We start from the raw sequence: 21,822 nt of genomic DNA on the forward strand, positions 1-21,822 counted from the left end.
CTGTACTACTGTGTACTATGTAGTGAAATTAGACAGTTATAGTAAAGGGCTTTCCTCCTACTTATTAAAAGAGACTAAAAATAAATCCATAATCCCAGATTGAAGCAAATTTACAGTAATACATAGAAGTGGAAAACAGAAGAGCTAATACACACAGGAAAAGATGTTAAATAATCTAGTAATCAAGAAATATAATCTAATCTAGTAACATAATTGAAATCATACCTACCAGGATGGCAAAAAAAAAATAGTACGAATGGTAAATGTGTACATAAATGAAAACTCTTTTTGCCATACTGATAGGAGTATAAATTGGTACAAACACATTGGAAAGCAACTTGGCAACATCTAACAAAATTAAAGACATGCAGACCCTTTCTTCTTGGTACTCTACTTCTAGGTATACAAAATAAAAGAAACTCTCACACATACCTCACATCTCTAGAAAGATCTTCTATATGTTCTGTTTGTGTCCGTGAAAATTAAAAGCAAAACAAATAAAAATATCCATTTAAAGAAAAGTGTATGAACTGTGTTACATCCATAAATTCTAAAAATCTATTTAAAAATTAAAAACAGCTGAAACAAATGAACCACAGCCACACTATCCATACAGGTGAATATAATTTTTAAAATGTTGACTACTAAGAACTGAGTTACAGAATAGTAAAATTGTATAAAAAAATTAAAACATGTAACAAATGATAAACATGCAAAGACATATTGTGTATGGCAGTACAAAGAGCACAGTGTAGTAACAGTACAAAAATTCAAGGAAAGAGAAATCAGAGAAGTATTATAGATAACACTAACTGGAAAAAGACATAGAATCAAGGAAGGCTACAAATTTATGCATAATATTTCAATTCTTACTTTTAAAAAATCTAAAGCAAGAACAGTCAAATATTAGAAATTTTTAAAAAAAGTTCATATATGGGTATTTACCATTTTAGTCTCTGTATTTTTTCATGTTGGAAATAATTCATATTATGTATGAAACTAATAAAAATAGAACCTACAAAGAGTTCTCTAGAACCTTTTCTAAAATACAATGTATATAAATCACTTTAACATCGAGGCAAAAATCCTCAATAAAATATTGGCAAACGGAATCCAGCAGTACACCAGAAAGCTTATCCACCACGATCAAGTCAGGCTCACCCCAAGATGCAAGGTTGGTTCAATATATACAAATCAAATAAACATAATTCATTACATAAACAGAACTAAAGACAAAAACCACACATTTATCTCAACAGACCCAGAAAAGGCCTTCAATAAAATGCAACATCCCTTCATGTTAAAAACTCTCAATAAACTCGGTATTGATGGAATATACCTCAAATTAATAAGAGCCATTAATACAGGGACTGCTGGCAAGATGGCCAAATAGGAACAGCTGCAGTTGGCAGCTCCCAGCGAGAAGGCGGGGGATTTCTGCATTTCTAACTGAGGTATCCGGTTCGTCTCACTGGAACTGGTTGGACAGTGGGTGCAGCCCATGGAGGCCGAGCCGAAGCAGGATGGGATGTTGCCTCACCCAGGAAGCACAAGGGGTGTCAGGGAATTTCCCTCCCCTGGCCAACGGAAGTCATGAGGGACTGTGCTGTGAGGAACACTGCACTCTGGCCCAGATACTGCGCTTTTCCCACGGTCTTCACAACCCGCAGACCAGGAGATTCCCGCAGATGGCTAGGCCACGTGGGTCCTGGGTTTCAAGCACAAAACTTGGTGGCTCTTTGGACAGTACCGAGCTAGCTGCAAGAGTTTTTTGTTTGTTTTAGTTTTTGTTGTTGTTTGTTGTTGTTTTCAGACCCCAGTGGTGCCTGGAACACCAGCGAGACAGACCATTCACTCCCCTGGAAAGGGGAGGGAGCCAAGTGTTCCGGTTCAGCGGGTCCCACACCCACGGAGCCCGGCAAGCTAAGATTCACTGGCTTGAAATTCTCACTGCCAGCACAGCAGTCTGAGGTTGACCTGGGATGCTGGAGCTTGGTATGGGGAGAGGTGTCCACCATTGCTGAGGATTGAGTAGGCGGTTTTACCCTGACATTGTAAACAAAGTCAGGGAGAAGTTTGAACTGGGAGGAGCCTACCACAGCTCAGCAAGGCTGCTGGGGCCAGACTGCCTCTCTAGATTCTTCGTCTCTGGGCAGGGCATCTCTGAAAAAAAGGCAGCAGCCACAGTCAGGAACTTATAGATAAAATCCCCATCTCCATGAAACAGAGCACCTAGGGAAAGGGGTGGCTGTGGGAACAGCTTCAGCAGACATAAACGTCCCTGCCTGATGGCTCTGAAGAGAGCAGCGGATCTCCTAGCACAGCACTTGAGCTCTGCTAAGGGTCAGATTGCCTCCTCAAGTGGGTCCCTGACCCCTCTTCTCACCACTCCTATTGAACATAGTATTAGAAGTTCTGGCCAGGGCAATCAGGCACAAGAAAGAAACAAAGGGTATTCAATTAGGAAAAGATGAAGTCAAATTTTCTCTGTTTGCAGATGACATGATTGTATATTTAGAAAACCCCATCGTCTCCGTCCAAAATCTCCTTCAGCTGATAAGCAACTTTAGCAAAGTCTCAGGATACAAAATCAATGTGCAAATTTCACAAGTATTCCTAAACACCGATAACAGACAAAGAGAGAGCCAAATCATGAGTGAACTCCCATTCACAATAGCTACAAAGAGAATAAAATACCCAGGAATCCAACTTACAAGGGATGCGAAGGACCTCTTCAAGAACTACAAACCACTGTTCAAGGAAGTAAAAGAGGACACAAATAAATGAAAAAACATTCCATGCTCATGGATATGAAGAATCAATATCATCAAAATGGCCATACTCCCCAAAGTAATGTACAGATTCAATGCTATCCCCATCAAGTGACCATTGACTTTCTTCACAGAATTGGAAAAAACTACTTTAAATTGCATATGGAACCAAAAAAAGAACCCACATAGTCAAGACAATCCTAGCAAAAATGAACAACACTGGAGGCATCACACTACCTGACTTCAAACTATACTACAAGGCTACAGTAACCAAAACAGCATGGTACTGGTACCAAAACAGATATACAGATCAATGGAACATAACAGAGGCCTCAGAAATAACACCACCCACCTACAACCATCTGATCTTTGACAAACCTGACAAAAACAAGAAATGGGGAAAGGATTCCCTATTTAATAAATGGTGTTGGCTAGCCATATGCAGAAAACTGAAACTGTACCCCTTCCTCACACCTTATACAAAAATTAACTCAAGATGGATTAAATACTTAAATGTAAGACCTAAAACCATAAAAACCCTAGAAGAAAACCTAGGCAATACTATTCAGGACACAGGCATGGGCAAATAAAAAATATCAAAAGCAATGGCAACAAAAGCCACAATTGACAAATGGGATCTAATTAAACTAGAGAGCTTCCACACAGCAAAAGAAACCATCATCAGAGTGAACAGGCAACCTATAGAATGGGAGAAAATTTTTTCAATCTATCCATCTGACAAAGGGCTAATATCCAGAATCTACAAAGAACTAAACAAATTCACAAGCAAAAAACAACCCCTTGAAAAACCCCTTCATGTCAAGGGACATGAACAGATGCTTCTAAAAAAAAGACATTTATGTGGCCAACAAACATATGAAAAAAAGCTCATTATCACTGGTCATTAGAGAAATGCAAATCAAAACCACAATGAGATACCATCTCATGCCAGTTAGAATGGCAATCATTAAAAAGTCAGGAAACAACATGCTGGAGAGGATGTGGAAAAACAGGAATATTTTACACTGTTGGTGGGAGTGTAAATTAGTTCAGCCATTGTGGAAGACAGTGTGGTGATTCCTCAAGGATCTAGAATCAGAAATACCATTTGACCCAGCAATCCCATTACTGGCTACATACCCAAAGGATTATAAATCATTCTACTATAAAGACACATGCACACGTATGTTTTATTGCAGCACTGTTCACAATAGCAAAAACTTAGAACCAACCCAAATGTCCATCAATGATAGACTAGATAAAGAAAATATGGCACACGTACACCATCGAATACTAAGCAGCCATAAAAAAGGATGAGTTCATGTCCTTTGCAGGGACATGGATGAAGCTGGAAACTATCATTCTCAGCAAACTAACACAAGAACAGAAAACCAAACACCACGTTCTCACTCATAAGTGGAATTGAACAATTGAGAACACATTGACACAGGAAGGGGAACATCACACACCAGGGCCTGTTGAGGGGTGAGGGCCTAGGGGAGGGATAGCATTAGGAGAAACAGCTAATGTAGATGACGGGTTGATGGGTGTAGCAAACCATTATGACACGTGTATACCTATGTAACAAGCCTGCATGTTCTGCACATGTACCCCAGAACTTAAAGTATACTAATTAAAAAAAGAAAGGAAAAACCACTTATGACAAAACGACAGTCAATACTGAATGGGCAAAAGCCAGAAGCATTCCCCTTAAAATTGGTACAAGACAAAGATGCCCTCTCTCACTACTCCTATTCAACACAGTATTGGAAGTTCTGGCCAGGGCAATCTGGTAAGAGAAAGAAATAGAGGGTATATGAATAGGAAGAGAGGAAGTCAAATTGCCTCTGTTTCCAGATGACGAGATCCATCTAGAAAATCCAGTAGTCTCAGCCCCAAATCTCCTTAAGCTAGTAAGTAACCTCAGCAAAGTCTCAGGATACAAACTCAATGTGCAAAAATCACAAGCATTCCTATATATCAACAATAAACAAGCAGAGCACCAAATCATGAATGAAGTTCCATTCACAATTGCTACAAAGAGAATAAAATACCTAGGCATACAGCTAACACGGGAAGTGAAGAACCTCTTCAAGGAGAACTACAAACCATATTGCTCAAGGAAATAAGAGAGGACACAAACAAATGGAAAAACATTCCATGCTCATGGATAGGAATAATCAATATCATAAAAAAAGGCCATACTGCCCAAAGCAATTTATAAATTCAATGCTATTCCCATGAAACTACCACTGATATTCTTCACAGAATTAGAAAAAACTACTTTAAAATTCATATAGAACCAAAAAAGGCCTGAAATAGCCAAGATAATCATAAGCAAAAAGAACAAAGCTGGAGGAATCATACTACCCGACTTCAAACTATACCATAAGACTACACTAACCAAAACAGCATGGTGCTGGTACAAAAACAGACACATAGACCAATGGAACAGAATCGAGATCTCAGAAATATGACTGCACATCTACAACCATCTGATCGTCAACAAACCTGGCAAAAACAAGCAATGGGGAAAAGATTCCCTATTTAATAAATGGTGCTGGGAGAACTGGCTAGCCATATGGAGAAAACTGAAACTGGACCCCTTCCTTATACCTTTTACAAAAATTAACTCAAGATGGATTAAAGGCTTAAATACAAAACCCAAAACTATAAAAACTCTAAAAGAAAATTTGGGGCATAGGCACGGGCAAAGTTTTCATGATGAATATATCAAAAGCAATTACAACAAGAGCAAAAACTGACAAATGGGATCTAATTAAAGAGTTTCTACACAGCAAAAGGAACTATCATCAGAGTGAACAGACAACCTACAGAATGGGAGACAAATTTTGCAATCTATCCATTTGACAAAGTATTAATATTGTAGCTTACTACAAGGAACTTAAATTTACAAGAAGAAAACACCATTAAAAAGTGGCCGAAGGGCATGAACAGACACTTCTGAAAAGAAGACATTTAAGTGGCTAATAAACATGAAAAAAAGCTCAACATCACTGATCATTAGAGAAATGCAAATCAAAACCACAAAGATACCATCTCACACCAGTCAGAATGTCGATTATTAAAAGTTAAGACACAACAAATGCTGGCAAGGCTATGGAGAAACAGGGATGCTTTTACACTGTTGGTGGGAATCACACAAGTGATTAATAGCAGAAAAACCATCCTCATCTTGTATTTGAAAACATGAAGAAAAGGAACTAGAATTATTCAGCCAAAGGGAGAGAAAGCTTTGAAATAATTTAATATATTTCTGTGGCTAAGTTGTATCTTGAGAGCTTTAATGTGCTTCAAGAAAATTTTTCCTAAGTAAAATAGCAAGTGCTAAAAAAAAAAAAAAAAAATCAGCACTTAAAAACTTACTGAATAAACGAATGAATGAATAACGAATAAGGAAGGTGATCTTGAAATACAGAAAAATCTGCTTGTGATTATAAATTCTGCACAAATGTGATATAAATGACAATCCTGGAATAAATGTTGAACCCTTAAAAAAGTAAGAGATCAAACTTAGTATACTATCTGAAAAGCTGCTAATTTCTTTTAATGATATATCTTTTCATTAAATTATAAAACTTTACATATGGATAAACAAATTTGTAATTTTCAGTAATTTGAGTGTTAAAAATTTGTCTGTTTTGGGGGGGTCATGATACCTCATTGTCTATAATCACCTAAGATTATAAAATATGCCTACACTTTTTTCTTTTGCCTTAACAACAATTAGAGTAATTAAACTATTCTATAATCCAATTATTTGCATTATCCAGAATCTAGAAGCCAGCTGAAATACACACCCATATATAAATGTGTGTATATATACATATACAAAATGAGACAGACATGCTATATTAATATTGGTATTTAATTTCAATATTGAAACTTTCTCCTTTATACTTATTAATAATTTTCTTACTTTCTGTCTCATTACAAATAAGAGAACCTTTGTTTAAGATATATATTTGTATACGTGTGTGTATATATACATATACATCTAAATATTAAATATGTCAAACTCAGAAGCACAATATGCAAATACATATTCATTCTAATTCTCAACAAAACCTTACTTCTTGCTTCATGAGTTATGCACCTATTTTAATATTAAAAGTAGAGTACTAGGTATTTTAGCAGTATCAGTGTGAAAAATCACGGATGTAAATCTAGAAACATATTTCATTTCTGCACTATATTTGGGTAGAGAATCTCTGTATTGCTTGATTTCATTTAAGCTTCCTTCATTTTAAAGATGTTAATGAAGGTGACTCATCTATTTCACTGAATAATTACTCTTCATTTTCTCACTCATTTCTGGCTTTATAAAGATGTATTTTCTGTGTGTCTCTCTCTTAAGACCATTTCATCTCTTTCAGCTCCCCAAAACAGCATTCCTATTAATACTTCCCAAATATTTATACAGTATTATAATGATTTCTGTTATCCTCTCATCAATTTCCTTCATTTTCTCTTCACCTGTAATTTTTTTTGCAAGTATACTTACCTTTACATTTGTATTTCTTTGAAATGTATTAAGTGGGCAGTTAGATGAGATGTACCTACATATATACACATGCATACACCAACAGAGATACAAGTTTTGTCTAATTTTTTAAGCTGAAAAATTAATATACATAAATCAATATGTAATATACAATATTTTTAGAAAACTCTGAGTTCAGTATTTTTAAACTTATTGTCGACCATATTTTTTAAAGTTTGGTTAAATATCCATCTATAGAAGGAGAATTCAAATGAAAATCACCAAGTTAAAACAAGTTAGCAAAATCATGTTTCCTTCTAATACGATGTAAATACTAGCTTCCTTTCAGTTTCATCAACATTTTAATTCAATGAGTAAACTAATTTAAAATTTGTTTTCGCTTGTACTAATATACACTAATGTTAAGAAGCTGCTTACTTTTATATGACTGTGACAGAAAAAATTAAATGGATTCTATGTGTGACATGGCCCAAATCACCTAATCAATTCTTCAGAAATTTACTGAGTATCTAGTAAGTACAAGGCACTCGGCAGACACAAAAAGTATCATGACATACTCCTTGACTTGAGACTGACTAGAGGGAAAATGTGACTGCTTACAAAAACATTGGTGAATGTAGGACAAACTATCTTCTTCAAATTAAAATAACTGTATTAAATGGCTAGCTATATCATATTATACTATTTCATATTAATGTATTTTCATGCTTACACCACATACGATTTTTATACAGGAAATACTACTAAAATAATAACTATATTTTAATTGCTTTCTTTGGCATTTTTCAAATCTAATACTAATCATCAAGATGCAATGAGAGAGATATAGTTATAAATAAGAGATACAAAAATGTTTAGAAAATCCTAATGTAATCAAATAAAGAAAAAATACACATATATAGTATTAGTTAAGTTCATCTGTTAAAACAAAAATGGAAAGATGGATAACATTTCACACTCAGAAAGAAAGGAATACGCTAAATGATCTAGGATTTTTCAAAGTATCCAGGAAGCTCATAAATAGCCCAATATTTCATTGGATTCATAATAAAATATTTTTTGGAACTTAATATTTCTTAATGATGCTTAACATTTCTTAATATTTATTTCTTAATTATTTTCATTTGATTATTTGTAATGTAAAGCAACTGAAGAATATTGCAGAAAGCAGTTTGGCAAAGGTTGTTGGTCTTTTTAAGAAATCCCGAAAGACCAACAGATCAGCATTATCCATCTTCATGCACTCCCATAATCTTTTTTTCATAATGACTAGTTCTGATTTTTTTCTATTATAATAAAAACAAGATGAGTAACACTCAGCACCCAGATTTTACACATTTGAAGATTATTTCAGTAGGACTGACTCCTGGTAATAAGATTAGAAGGTCAACAGTAAAATAAAATTGGAAATCAACTCCAAAAGGAACCTCAAAATCGTGCAACTAAATAGAAATTAAATAACCTGCTCGTGAATGATTGTTGCAAATGAAATCAAGATGGAAATTTAAAAATTCTTTGAACTGAACAATAATAATGACACAATGTATCAAAACCTTTGGGATATAGCAAAGGTAGTGCTAAGAGGAAAGTTCCCAGCCTTAAATGTCTACATCAAAAAGTCAGAAAGAGTACAAATAGACAATCTAAGGCCACACCTCAAGAAACAAGAACAAACCAAACCCAAACCTATCACAAGAAAAGAAACAAAGATCAGAGCCAAACTAAATGAAACTGAAACAAATAACAACAACAACAAAGATAAATGAAACAAAAAGCTGGTTCTTTGAAAAGATAAATAAAATTGATAGACCATTAGCAACATTAACCCAGAAAATAAGAGAGATGATTCAAATAAGCTCAATTATAATTTAAATGGGAGATATTACAATTGGCACCACGGATATACAAAAGATCATTCAAGGCTACTATGAACACCTTTACGTACATAAATTAGAAAACCTAGAGAAAATGGATAAATTCCTGGAAATATAGAACTCTCCTAGATTAAACCAAGAAGAAACAGAAAGTCTGAGCAGACCAGTAATAAGCAGTGAGATTGAACTGGTAATAAACATTTGCCAACAACAAAAAAGTCCAGGACCAGATGGATTCCCAGTTGAATTCTATCAAACATTCAAAGAAGAAATGGTATCAATCCTAGTGACACTATTTCACAAGGTAAAGAGAAAAAAGAGAAAATGCTCCCTAAATCATTTGATGAAGCTAGTATCATCCTAATATGAAAATCAGAAAAGGACAGAGCAAAAAAAGAAAAACTGCTGACCAATATCCCTGATGAACACAGATGCAAAAATCCTTTAAAAATATGAGCTAATCAAATCCAACAGAATATCAAAAAGATAATCCACCATGACCAAGTGGGTTTCATGCCAGGGATGCAGGGATGGTTCAAAGTACACAAGTCAATAAATGTAATACACCACATAAACAGAATTAAAAACAGAAATCACATCATCTCAAGAAATGCAGAAAAAGCATTTGACAAAATTCAGCATCCCTTTGTGATTAACACCCTCAACAATACTGGCAGAGAAGGGATATACCTTAATGTAATAAAGCCATCTATGACAGACTCACAACCAACATAATATTGAATGGGAAAAAGTTGAAAGCATTCCCTCTGAGAAGTGGAATGAGACAAGGACGCCCACTCTCACCACTTCCATTCAACATAGCACTGGAAGTCCTAGCCAGAGCAATCAGACAAGAGGAAAAAAAATAAAGCACATCCAAATTGGCAAAGAGGATGCTAAACTGTTGCTGTTTGCTAATGATATGATTGTATACCTACAAAACCCTAAATACTCCTCCAAAAAGCTTGTAGAACTGGTAAATGAATTTGGCAAAGTTTCAGGATGCAAAATTAATGTACACAATCAGTAGCTCTTCTACACACCAACAGCAACCAAGCTGAGAATCAAATTAAGAACTCAAACCTCTTTACAATAACTGCAAAAAAATAAAATAAAATTTAGGAATATACCTAACCACTGAGGTGAAAGACCTCTAGCAGGTTTTGGTTTTTGGTTTTTCTGTTTTCTTTTTTTTTGAGATGGAGTTTTGCTCGTATCACCCAGGCTGGAGTGCAATGGCACGATCTCAGCTCACTGCAACCTCCACCTCCTGGGTCCAAGCGATTCTCCTGCCTTAGCCTCCCAAGTAGCTGGGATTACAGGCACCCACCACCATGCCCGGCTAATTGTTTATTTTTAGTAGAGACAGGGTTTCGCCATTTTGGCCAGACTGGTCTCGAAATCCTGACCTCATGTGATCTGCTCGCCTTTGGCTTCCCAAATTGCTGGGATTACAGGTGTGAGCCATGGCGCCTGTACAAAACACTACAAAATACTACACACTACAAAACACTACAACTACAAAACACTAAAACACTGCTGAAAGAAATCACAGAAAAAACAAACAAATGGAAACACATCTCAAGCTCATGGATGGGGTAGAATCAATATTGTGAGAATGACCATGTTACCAAAAGCAATCTACAAATTCAATGCAATTTCCATCAAAATACCACCATCATTCTTGGCAGAACTAGAAAAAAAAGTCCAAAAACTCACATGGAAACAAAAAAAGAGCCCTCATAGGCAAAACAAGAGTAAACAAAAAGAACAAATCTGGAGGCATCTCATTACCTGACTCCAAACTATATTATAAAGCCATAGTCACTAAAACAGCATGGTACTGGTATAAAAATAGGCATAGACCAATGGAACAGAATAGAGAACCCAGAAATAAACCCAAATACTTACAGTCAACTGATCTTCAACAAAGCAAACAAAAATATAAAGTGGGTAAAGGACACCCTATTCAACAAATGTTGCTGGAATAACTGGCAAGTCACATGTAGAAGAATGAAACTGGATCCTCATTTCTCACCTTATACCAAAATCAACTCAGGATGGATCAAGGACTTAAATTTAAGATCTGAAACTATAAAAATTCTAAAAGATAACATTGGAAAAACCATTCTAGACACTGGATTAGTCAAAGACTTCATGACCAAGAACCCAAAAGCAAATGCAACAAAAACAAAGATAAATATATGAGATTTAATTAAACTAAAAAGCTTCGGCACAGAAAAAGAAACAATCAGCAGAGCAAACAGACAACCCACAGAGTGGGAGAAAATCTTCACCTATACATCTGAAAAAGAACTAATATCCAGAATCCACAATAACTCAAACAAGGGAAGGAAAGGGGAGGAGGAGGGGGAAGGGGAGGGGGAGGGGGAGGGGCTGGGGGAGGGGGAGGGGAAGGGAAAGAACCCAGCAAAAAGTGGGCTAAGAACATGAATAGAAAATTCTCAAAAGAAGATATACAATCAGCCAACAAATACTTGATGAAACAGTCAACATCACTAATGATTAGGGAAATGCAAATCAAAACCACAGTGTGATACCACCTTACTCCTACAAGAATGGCCATAATAAAGAAATAAAAAAAAATACATGTTGGCATAGATGTGGTGAAAAGGGAACACTTCTACACTGCTGGTGGGAATGTAAACAAGTACAACCACTAAGGAAAACAGTAGAGAGATTCCTTAAAGAAGTAAAAGTAGAACTACCATTTGATCCAGCAATCCCACTATTGGGTAGCTATCTGGAGGAAAAGAAGTCACTGTACGAAAAAGATATTTGCATTCACATGTTTAAAGCAGCACAATTCGCAATTGCAAAAATATGAAACCAACCCAAATGCCCATCAATCAACGAGTGGATAAAGAAATTGTGGTGTATATATACTACGTCATACTATTCAGCCATAAAACAGAACAAAATAATGGCATTCGCAGCCACCTGGATGCAACTGGGGACCATTATTCTAAGTGAAGTAACAGAGGAATGAAAAACCAAACATAGTATGTTCTCACTCATAAGTGCGAGCTAAGTTATGAGGATGCAAAGACATAAGAATGATACAATGGACTTTGGGGACTCGTGGGAAACGGTGGCAGGGAATGAGGGATAAAAGACTACACACAGGGTACAGTGCACACTGCTCGGATAATGGGTGCACCATAATCTCAGAAATCACAACCTCCATAAAGAACTTACTCATGTAAGCAAACACCACCTGCTCCCCAGAAACCTATTTAAAAGAAAGAAAGAAAAAGAAACTTTCAAAAAGTGGAAAGAAACAAATAGTGACTGTCAGGTTAAATGGACGAAAAAAAAAAAAGATTAAAAGGTCAAAGAGTAGAACAATTTATATTACTATTTACTATAAAGATAATCCTGTTATGGTCCAGCTTTTAAAATTTTGCTAAAAATGTTTCAAAAACTAAAATCTATTCAGAGCTTTATTTGTATATATGGTTACACTGAATTGTCATACTTTGCATTTATTTTTTAAAACAATTTTAGTCACTCTCATGTGACCTGTCAGCCCATGTCCACTCTCCATTTAAACCCTGGATTTTTAGAATGTTTTTCCCTATTTTTATGAGTTATTTGCATGATAAGCACTAGTCTTAATTTGTAATTGTCTTATTATCTTATTCTTTTAATATTTCAGATTAGTATATTATTACATACTCAAAATTGCTAACATTAACCTTTTTTTAATTTCCATGGGTTTTCTAACCTCTAAATGTCTTATCTCCATGTCCAAAAGTTTATAAATATTAAGTTAATTTTATTATTTCTTATAACTTGATTTTATATATAATTCTAATTCATTTTAAAAGTATAGTACTGTGAAAAGCAATGTCTAAACTATTGCCTTACCACATTGCTACCAGTTTACCTCACCACCACGAACTGAGAGACAATTCCCTTTCCAACTGATTTTTGATACATCCTTTGTTATAGTTTCCCCATGTACTTTTAGATAAATGACGATTCGTCATATTTTTGTGTTTTTTAGTGTAATAAAAAGACATGAGCATAATACTCAATGAATATTAAGTACTGTCTTATACTCAATGAAATATAACTCGATGAATAATACAGAATGTAAAAAAAATAACTATTGTGGCATTTAGTTATTCTCCAACGTCATGTTTGGGATAAGAATAATTTCAGTTCCCAGTTAGTTTTCTTCTACAGTATTTTCAAATATGCTTTGATAATCCTTCAAACAAATCTTATACTCTTCAGCTTTATTCCTTAAGGATATTTAAACTCGTATATATAATAACTTGAATTTCGCAGGGCATTTTATACAATTTTTATATTTCTATCTTCTGAGTTATTATTAACTTGACAAATTGAATTGTTTCTGTAGATCTGGTGAACACATTCTCAATTCCTTTTTCTATATTCCTCTAGATCTTTGCCTACAGTAACTTTAACTCCCCATAAAGAGAATTTTAAGAAATAAGAATGGTAAGACAGGATTCTGGGAAAACTTTTAGGGATCTTTTACTTTTGGAAGAATAAAAGGTAAGGCAAGCAAAGGAAAGGACAGAAAACTGCTAGTAGAACTTGTTGACCTAAAATAGTATGTTTGAAAAATTAAATGAGTCCCCAGAGTATACATTTCAAGAAGAGTAGGCACCATGTCTGTTTTGTTTTTTTACTGTATTGTCAGCACCAGAGGCAAAGTAGGTGCTCAATAAATATTTGCTGACTGCATGAAAGAAACCAAGAGAGCAGAGAGAGAGAGGGGATGACAGAGCAAAGAGAGAATGAACGTGTGAGCACAAGTATAAGGGTATGTTAGCTTGCTTTCAGTAGCTGTTTAAGGTATCTCACAATTCTACCCATTTTTAGAAGAATCTGGGTAGTGCATTTTAGCTGACCTAGAAGGACTTGAAATCAGGAGCTGTTTAAATCACCGTATGTTCTCTTGCTCCTCTGTGACCTTGACTCTGCCACTAAAATTGTAAACCGCCTAAAGTCAAATTTCACCCACAGACTTCGGATGAGTAACTCCAGTGTTCCCTCTGTTCTCAACTTAGGAATTCTGTATGGCTTAGAAATATTACTTATCTGCTTAATGTACTGATGAAACTACTAAGAATGACCGTCATGTCAAAAACCTCACTGTCATAAGAGGACAAAAATTAACTTAGTACTTTACATGTATTTCATACCTATAAGAATACTATGAATCAGCTGTCCATATTTCTGCCCAAAATCTACTCAATTCTAAAATATAATTAGATTTCAACATGGTTTAGATCAAAAGCACAAAGGCATTTTAAGGAAGCACACAGTAAAGTAAAAGAATAGGGGTTTTGAGGAAGCAGTAAAGAGCTCAGACTGGGAAAAAGTGTTAAATTATGGTCTAAGTATAAATCTTACTCAGAGATGCTATTGGTTTTGTAATTTTGTGCTACTAATTCCTTTTTCAGAAGTCACATTCAACAGAAATGTTCAATGTGATGCTCAATTATGTCCAAAATTGTTCCTGACCCTGTACATCCTTCCATATTGTCATAGCATCTCATTAAGATTAGAATCATTCAATTTATCTTTTTTTTTTTTTTTTGGCGCCAGAGTTGACTTTTAATTTGTCCTAAAGCTGCTGAAGCAAAAACCATAAAACATTCTGCTTTCTTTTCTTTTACAACCCCACGAACGCAAAAAAACAAAAAAAAACAAAAAAAAAACCAAAAGAAACAACAACAAAACCCAAACTATTTGTAGGAAAAAATGGTTTTATATAAATTCAAAACTTACAGATAAGGGTTAGCTCTATCACTCAACTCTTTAAAAAGTTTATATGAATATCCAGTCAAAACCAACAAGGTATTGCCCTTGAAATGTTAACTAGACGGATTTCCAAGGAGACCACAGGACTGTATACTGTCTTGGAATGTCCTCAGAAGGCTCAGTCATTGATCAGGTAACAGTAAAAACCCCAGAGTCCTTTCTTTCAAATGGAAAAGGGAAAGCAGAGGGACAGAAGCTATTCAAACTTCGTCTTCTTTCCTTGTGGCTTGTGGTCACCTCCTCCTCCTCTGCCGCCTCGGAAGCCGCCTCGCCCTCCAAAGCCTCCCCGGCCTCTGCCACCAAATCCTCCTCGGCCTCCTCTGCCACCACCTCGTCCTCCAAAGCCGCCTCTGCCTCCACCACGACCCCCAAAGCCACCTTCACCCTTAGGTTTGGCCCAGTCCAAGGTAACTTTATTTCCATCAATTTCACCATCTTCCATGGCCTCCTTGGCAGCTTTGGCATCCTCCTCACTGTTGAAGTCTACAAAACCAAACCCTTTGGAGGACCCAGTTTCCCGGTCAGTGACTATCCTTGCCCGAACAGAGCCGTCAAATGACTCCTTTAATGTCTCTTCAGTGGTATCCTCAGACAGGCCTTTGACAAACAGAGTTTTGGATGGCTGGCTTCTGGCATTAGGTGATCCCCTGGGTCCTTGCAACTCCAGCCTGATTGCTCTGCCCTCAATTTCCCTTTTATTACAGGAATTTAAAGCTTCTTTAGCATCTTCGAATGAAGCAAACTCTATAAATGCATACCCTTTAGATTTGCCATTTTGGTTCTGGGGTACTTTGATAAAAGTTGCTTTCTCAAATACTTCCTGAAGAGTTTCTTCTGTTGCACTGTAGGAGAGGTTGCTTAAAACCAGAGTTTTTGGCCGGGCGCGGTGGCTCAAGCCTGTAATCCCAGCACTTTGGGAGGCCGAGACGGGCGGATCACGAGGTCAGGAGATCGAGACCATCCTGGCTAATACAGTGAAACCCTGTCTCTACTTAAAAATACAAAAAACTAGCCGGGCGACGAGGCGGGCGCCTGTAGTCCCAGCTACTCGGGAGGCTGAGGCAGGAGAATGGCGTAAACCCGGGAGGCGGAGCTTGCAGTGAGCTGAGATCCGGCCACTGCACTCCAGCCTGGGTGGCAGAGCAAGACTCCGTCTCAAAAAAAAAAAAAAAAAAAAAAAAAACCAGAGTTTTTGATTCACCACTCCAAGTGCTATTCTTTCCACCTCTATAGTCTTGATTTTGACCTTTCTCTCCAGTATAGTACAGGGAAATAGATCGCCCATCGATCTCTGTTCCCTGCTTTTCCTCAAAGGTTTTCTCTGCATCAGCTTCTGTCTTAAATTCAATATAAGCAATCCCTTTACTTTTCCCATCCTTGCTGACTAATCTGATCTCCGCAGCATCTTCAAACACTTATTTCAATTCATCCTGAGTAACTTTGTAAGGGAGATTTTTAGCCAAAAGCGTTCTCGCATCTCGCTCCTTCTTACTGTCTTTTCCTTTTGGTTTCTCTAGTTTAATTTCATTGCCAAAGACTTTCAAACCAGTGAGTTCCAAAGCTTTCTCCAGGTCTTCAGCAGATTCAAAATCCACATAACCAAATTTCCTAGTCATACCAATTCTGACATCCACAACAGCAAGATCATTTTTAGCAAAAACATCGCTGATACCAGTTTTTAATTCAGGAGCAGATTTGTTAAAGTTTAGGTTTCCAACAAAGAGATTGAAAGCCGTGGTCGGTTCTGTGCCTTCCACTTTCTGTTTCTTGGCTTCAGGAGCTGCTTTCTGTTTGGCCATTTCCTTCTTTCATTTTCCAGGTGCTTCTTTGACAGGCTCTTCCTCCTCCTCTTCTTCCTCCTCATCTTCATCATCATCTTCATCCTCATCGTCTTCATCGTCGTCATCATCCTCGTCCTCATCAGCCTCTTCTTCATCTTCATCCTCAGCCACGTTCTTGGCTTTCACAGGAACAACTTTTGCAGCTTTCTTTCCTTTGGCTGGTGTAGTCTCCATAGCTTCTTCTTCAGAGTCATCTTCTTCGTCGTCATCATCCTCATCCTCATCATCTTCATCATCCTCATCCTCTGAGGCAGGGGCAGCAGCTGCTGCTTTCATCACTGCTGGTTCAATTTCATCTTCATCCTCATCTTCGTCCTCGTCATCCTCATCATCTTCCTCACTGTCATCCTCCTCCTCTTCATCACTGTCTTCCTTCTTGGCATTCTTTGCCCCCTTGGCTGGGATGGCAGCACCCTTCTTACCAGGAGTTGCTACTAACGCTTTGCCTGGTGTGGCTCCCTTCTTGCCAGGTGTGGCAACTGCTTTGGTTGGTGTAACTGTCTTCTTGGCAGGTGTTGCTGCTGCCTTTTTGCCTGGAGTGACAGCTGCTTTCTTGGCAGGTGTGGCAACTGCAACCTTTTTTGTTGGGGAAACTACCCCCTTCTTTGCTGAAGTTGCAGCAGCCTTCTTGCCTTTCTTCTGAGGTATGACAACCTCTTCTCCACTGCTATCATCTTCTTCATCTTCTGACATTTCTTCATCTTCACTATCTTCTTCTACCTCCTTTGGAGGAGGAGCCATTTTCTTGGGGTCACCTTGATTTTTACCTGCCTTCGCGAGCTTCACCATGATGGCGGCTTATGGCGGCGGAGTGTGGAGCGGAGAAGTGGCGCAGATGAATCCAGAGGAAGCCAAGCGACGGCGATGGCGGCCGCGGGTGCTGAAGATCCCGGAGCACGTACACCCGAAGGCCAGCGAGAGCTCGAGACTCTCAATTTATCAATTCACTCATTCAACAAATATTTACTGAATACGTACTAGGTGCTAGGGAACACAATGGCACAAAATATGTACCATCCTTGCCATCATGGGGCTTACTGTGTGTAGTGGTATTAGTATATTAGTAGTAGTAATAAATAACAGAAACAGTTAACATATTTAGTATGCATGCCACTTAAGACAACAGAACCAATGAGGTAAGATTATCACCATTTTATGGATGAGAAAATGAGGCTTAAACAGGTGTATGCTAGTAAATGTATAATTACAAAAAAAAAAAAAAGAAAAAGAAAAATGTTGAGAAGGAAAACTAAAGTGTGTAGGGAATATCTGATAATTGCCTAGGGGTTGGGAACATATTTCTGAAGAAATAATCTTCACAGTAGCTTTCTTGACTCAACCTAAAATATGACAGACCAAACACAGGTTTAAGAATTATAATTCTTACAAAGATGAACTTTACTATTTACTGTTTCAAATCACTTCAGAATGATTACAGTGAATACTGTATTAGAGGAATACTGAAAAAATAGTGTTAATGCAGAATATTATTTTAGATACCTTTCTTCTGAGTTCTATAAGACTGCAAAAATCAATTTTAGAACATCAACTTCTCCAAAAAGCCATAAAATAGGTTTCTGCACCACTGATTCTTGATCATTAGGATGCTTGGAGATCATTAAAGTTTAAAGAGGTCACAGCTTATACCTCAAATAATTACCAGCCCAGTTCCTGATAAATGCAATTTCTTCTCTTATTACTAAAGGTACAATGCACGTGCTTTTACTCCAAATTCCTACTATATTCTCCATCTAAATTACAAAGATAAGGTGATAACGACAGCTTACAGGCTCCAGATCCTTTCTTTCTTTCCATCTAGATTAGTTTATGTTAGAGGTTCTCAAACTTTAGGGAGCATCCAAATCACCTAGAAGCGTCATTAAAACACAGAAAGCTGGGCCCCACTTTCAGAGTTTCTGATTCTGTAGGTGTGGGGCGGAGTCAGAAAATTTGCATTTCTAACAAGTTCCCAGGTGATGTTGACTTTACTAGTCCAGGGCCTGCACCTTCAAAACCACTGGTCTAGGAGGTGAACCACAGGGAGATCTGTGAGTAAAAGTGGGAAAGCACTCATATTTCCCAGTGTCAGTGGTCCTTAATTAGCATCATTGATGGTTATAAGAAACAGTCACAAAAGCTCTATAAACTCTTACTATGAACATGAAATTACAGGCGCTCTCCTCTTATGTGCCACTTGGAGAGGCAGCACAGCATAATGTTGAAGACCAAATACCCTCAAGTCAAATTGTCTGGGTTTGAATCCAAGCTCTGCCACTTAATAGTTATGCAGTCTTGAACAAATTATGTAACTTCTCTGTGCCTCAATTTCCTCATCCGTAAAATTAGGAAAATAATATCCATCTCGTAAGATTTTTACAAAAATTTAATGAGTAAAGCACTTAGAACAATGTCTGATTTATATTACATATAAAATGTTTATTAAAGGCTAGTCTTCTGATTAAAGCCTTACAAAAGCTATCTCTAAGGTCTCAGGACTATGCACAGCTGTTCTCTTCAGTACCTTCCTTTATTTTACACATTTATTGTTTACTCACTCAGAACTGAATGTCTCGCCTATATCAACTTTAGAGGAACCCTGATAAACATTTCTGTATAATATTTAACTTATATAAGGAGGGCATATATATTTATATCCTCCTTAAATATGTATATATGCTTTTTTCTCTTCTCTCCAGTTTCAACATCCCCTCATTTTTAGCCTGTTTTATTTAACACAGCTTTGCAAATGTCTCCTAATCCTTTATTGGAATTAAGCAAGATATATAAATCAATGACCCCCATAAATATGCTCTGACTTTTTCCTATCTTTAAATACTACAGTCATTAAACAATGGAAGTAAACTAAAACACATTATTAAGCTTCAATTATGAACTAAAAAAAAATTTCGGAGATTGTGTATTACCTTTTACATAATAATGAGCTATAATACAAGCATACCTTATTTTATTGTGCTTCACTTTACTGTGATTTGTAGATATTTCTTACAAATTGAAGGTTTGTGGCAACTGTGGGTCAATCAAGTCTATTGATGTCATTTTCCAACAGCATGTGTTCATTCTTCTCTAAAAAATCCTACCAAAAGTTACTCTTTTCCCCTTTTAACAGAAACATGTTTTTCAGTTTTTACTAAAATTTTATCAAATGACAAGAAATCTGAATTATAGGTTGCATGTTACATCTGTCCAACAAAACAGTTGTTTCTTTTGTTTCTTCACATGATTCAGTAATAGGGTCAGACCCATTTTAGAGGATAATCAGCAATCACTCACGGACTATGGCAATCAGGTGACTGTAATGAAAATGCTCAGTCTTCTGAAGGGTATTTGGAAATTCACTCTATTATTGGTCTAAACCTATAAACATTGTTTCTTCACTATGACTTCTAAATGCTTCCTTTGATCTTGCAAAGGGCCTGAAAAAACCAACCAATTTCAAAACAATTTCAAATAGATTAGTCTGTGACATGGGAATTGAAGATGAAATTTCACATTTCTACATAAGTCAGGTGAAATGGCATTGAAGAAATAGTAAGTGCTATTTTGGCTTGGAATATTTGTTAGAGGAATCAAAACAATTACAGGAGTTTATCAAAATAGGAGATACTCTCCTGTATAGATGAATACTGAATATTCAATTTATGCAAACATTTTAGACTTTTGTAAATTTCCCTGGTCTTTACTCTTCTCTATGGCCTTCCTCTTTCTAAGATTTTAGACCTCAAGGATCCCAATGCTTCTTGCTTTTTTACTCTCTCCTGGCCTACCAGTATAAATTTATACATAGAGGCATAGTACCTGGCTGTAATGAATCTCATTCACAGTAAGATATTCCCTGAATCAGGCATTTGTAATTTAGTTCTTTTGATCTCACTCACAGAAAGAAAAAAAATTGGTTTTGTTTCTGATGTTGTTTGTTTTCTTTCAAGGATTTGTTTCTGTTCCTCATCTTCATTGAAACAATTGATTACTTAGTATGGGCTGAACAGAAAAAAAAAACAAAAGTTTTGTAATTCAGAACAGTGCTTCGCAAACCACAGATCACTTTAATGATAATTACCTGGTATCTTTTTCAAAATGCAGATCTCGGTGCCCCATCCCATATCCACTGGATCCTAATCCCATTGTAATGGTCCTAGAACCTCCATATCTCACAAACAGTGCAGATGATCCGCACATATCTAAACACGGAACACTGAGGGTAATTATTCAACTTACATTCATATAAAAGGGCAATGTCACACTAAAGGCATTTTTTCTAAAATAAATTTTTATAAGAAAAAAAGGAACAACAGAAGACAATGCCTTTCATGGCCCTTAGTCAACACAGAAAAATTGGCTCATAAGATGAATTATTTTTCACTATTAATAGAAACTTCTATTGTATTATATCAAGTATGAACAAGATTAGAATTATGCTACTTTTAATGATATACTTAGCAAATGGATATTTTAGTAAGAATTGCTTTTTAATTTTTTAAATTAAGCTTTTCTCTTCACTTAAAAGTAATGCCGTGTAACATTTCTTGAACTCTTGAATCGGACTCAATATTTAAATGCTTAATACATCTACTGTTCAACCTGTAACTTATAAATACTGACTTCCTAATTTCTTTATTTTGGAGTTAATGCTTTCACCACTTTGCCCTTCCAACAACACTGTGAAGTAGGTACAGAAAATGAAATTCAGGGAAAGAGATTAAGCATATTGTCCAATGTCTCACAGGAAAAACAAATAATCTAGCAAGGATACAGTTGGTATAGAAAGTGTCAAGCTGAATGACTTCTGAACAGGCTTTCCTGCCAGATTTCTTTCAGGAAATAATCAGGAAGAACTTTACAGGAAAGAATATTGCTTTAATTGTCTATAACCACAAGCTAGGATTTCTAAGGGTAAATAACAGAAATGCAATTTGCCACCAATCAAAGTGGTAACTCAGGCCTCTCCAAATATCTAAGAAAATAGTTTG

General features: G+C 36.4%; 2 protein-coding genes across 5 annotated transcripts in view; both read right to left on the minus strand.

Moving 5' to 3' along the window:
• Positions 1-21,822, minus strand: part of FER (FER tyrosine kinase) — a 451,703-nt gene that overhangs the window by 192,386 nt on the left and 237,495 nt on the right. The window lies entirely within an intron of this gene.
• Positions 14,775-17,781, minus strand: LOC117064843 (nucleolin-like). The gene is given in 2 exon segments (XM_033178966.1): positions 14,775-15,858; positions 16,178-17,781. Coding segments are annotated over 2 exon segments (2,115 nt in total). The 5' UTR covers positions 17,624-17,781; the 3' UTR covers positions 14,775-15,189.

The sequence above is a fragment of the Trachypithecus francoisi genome, unplaced genomic scaffold (assembly GCF_009764315.1).
Source record: "Trachypithecus francoisi isolate TF-2019V2 unplaced genomic scaffold, Tfra_2.0 Lachesis_group2, whole genome shotgun sequence".
Classification (NCBI taxonomy): Eukaryota; Metazoa; Chordata; class Mammalia; order Primates; family Cercopithecidae; genus Trachypithecus; species Trachypithecus francoisi.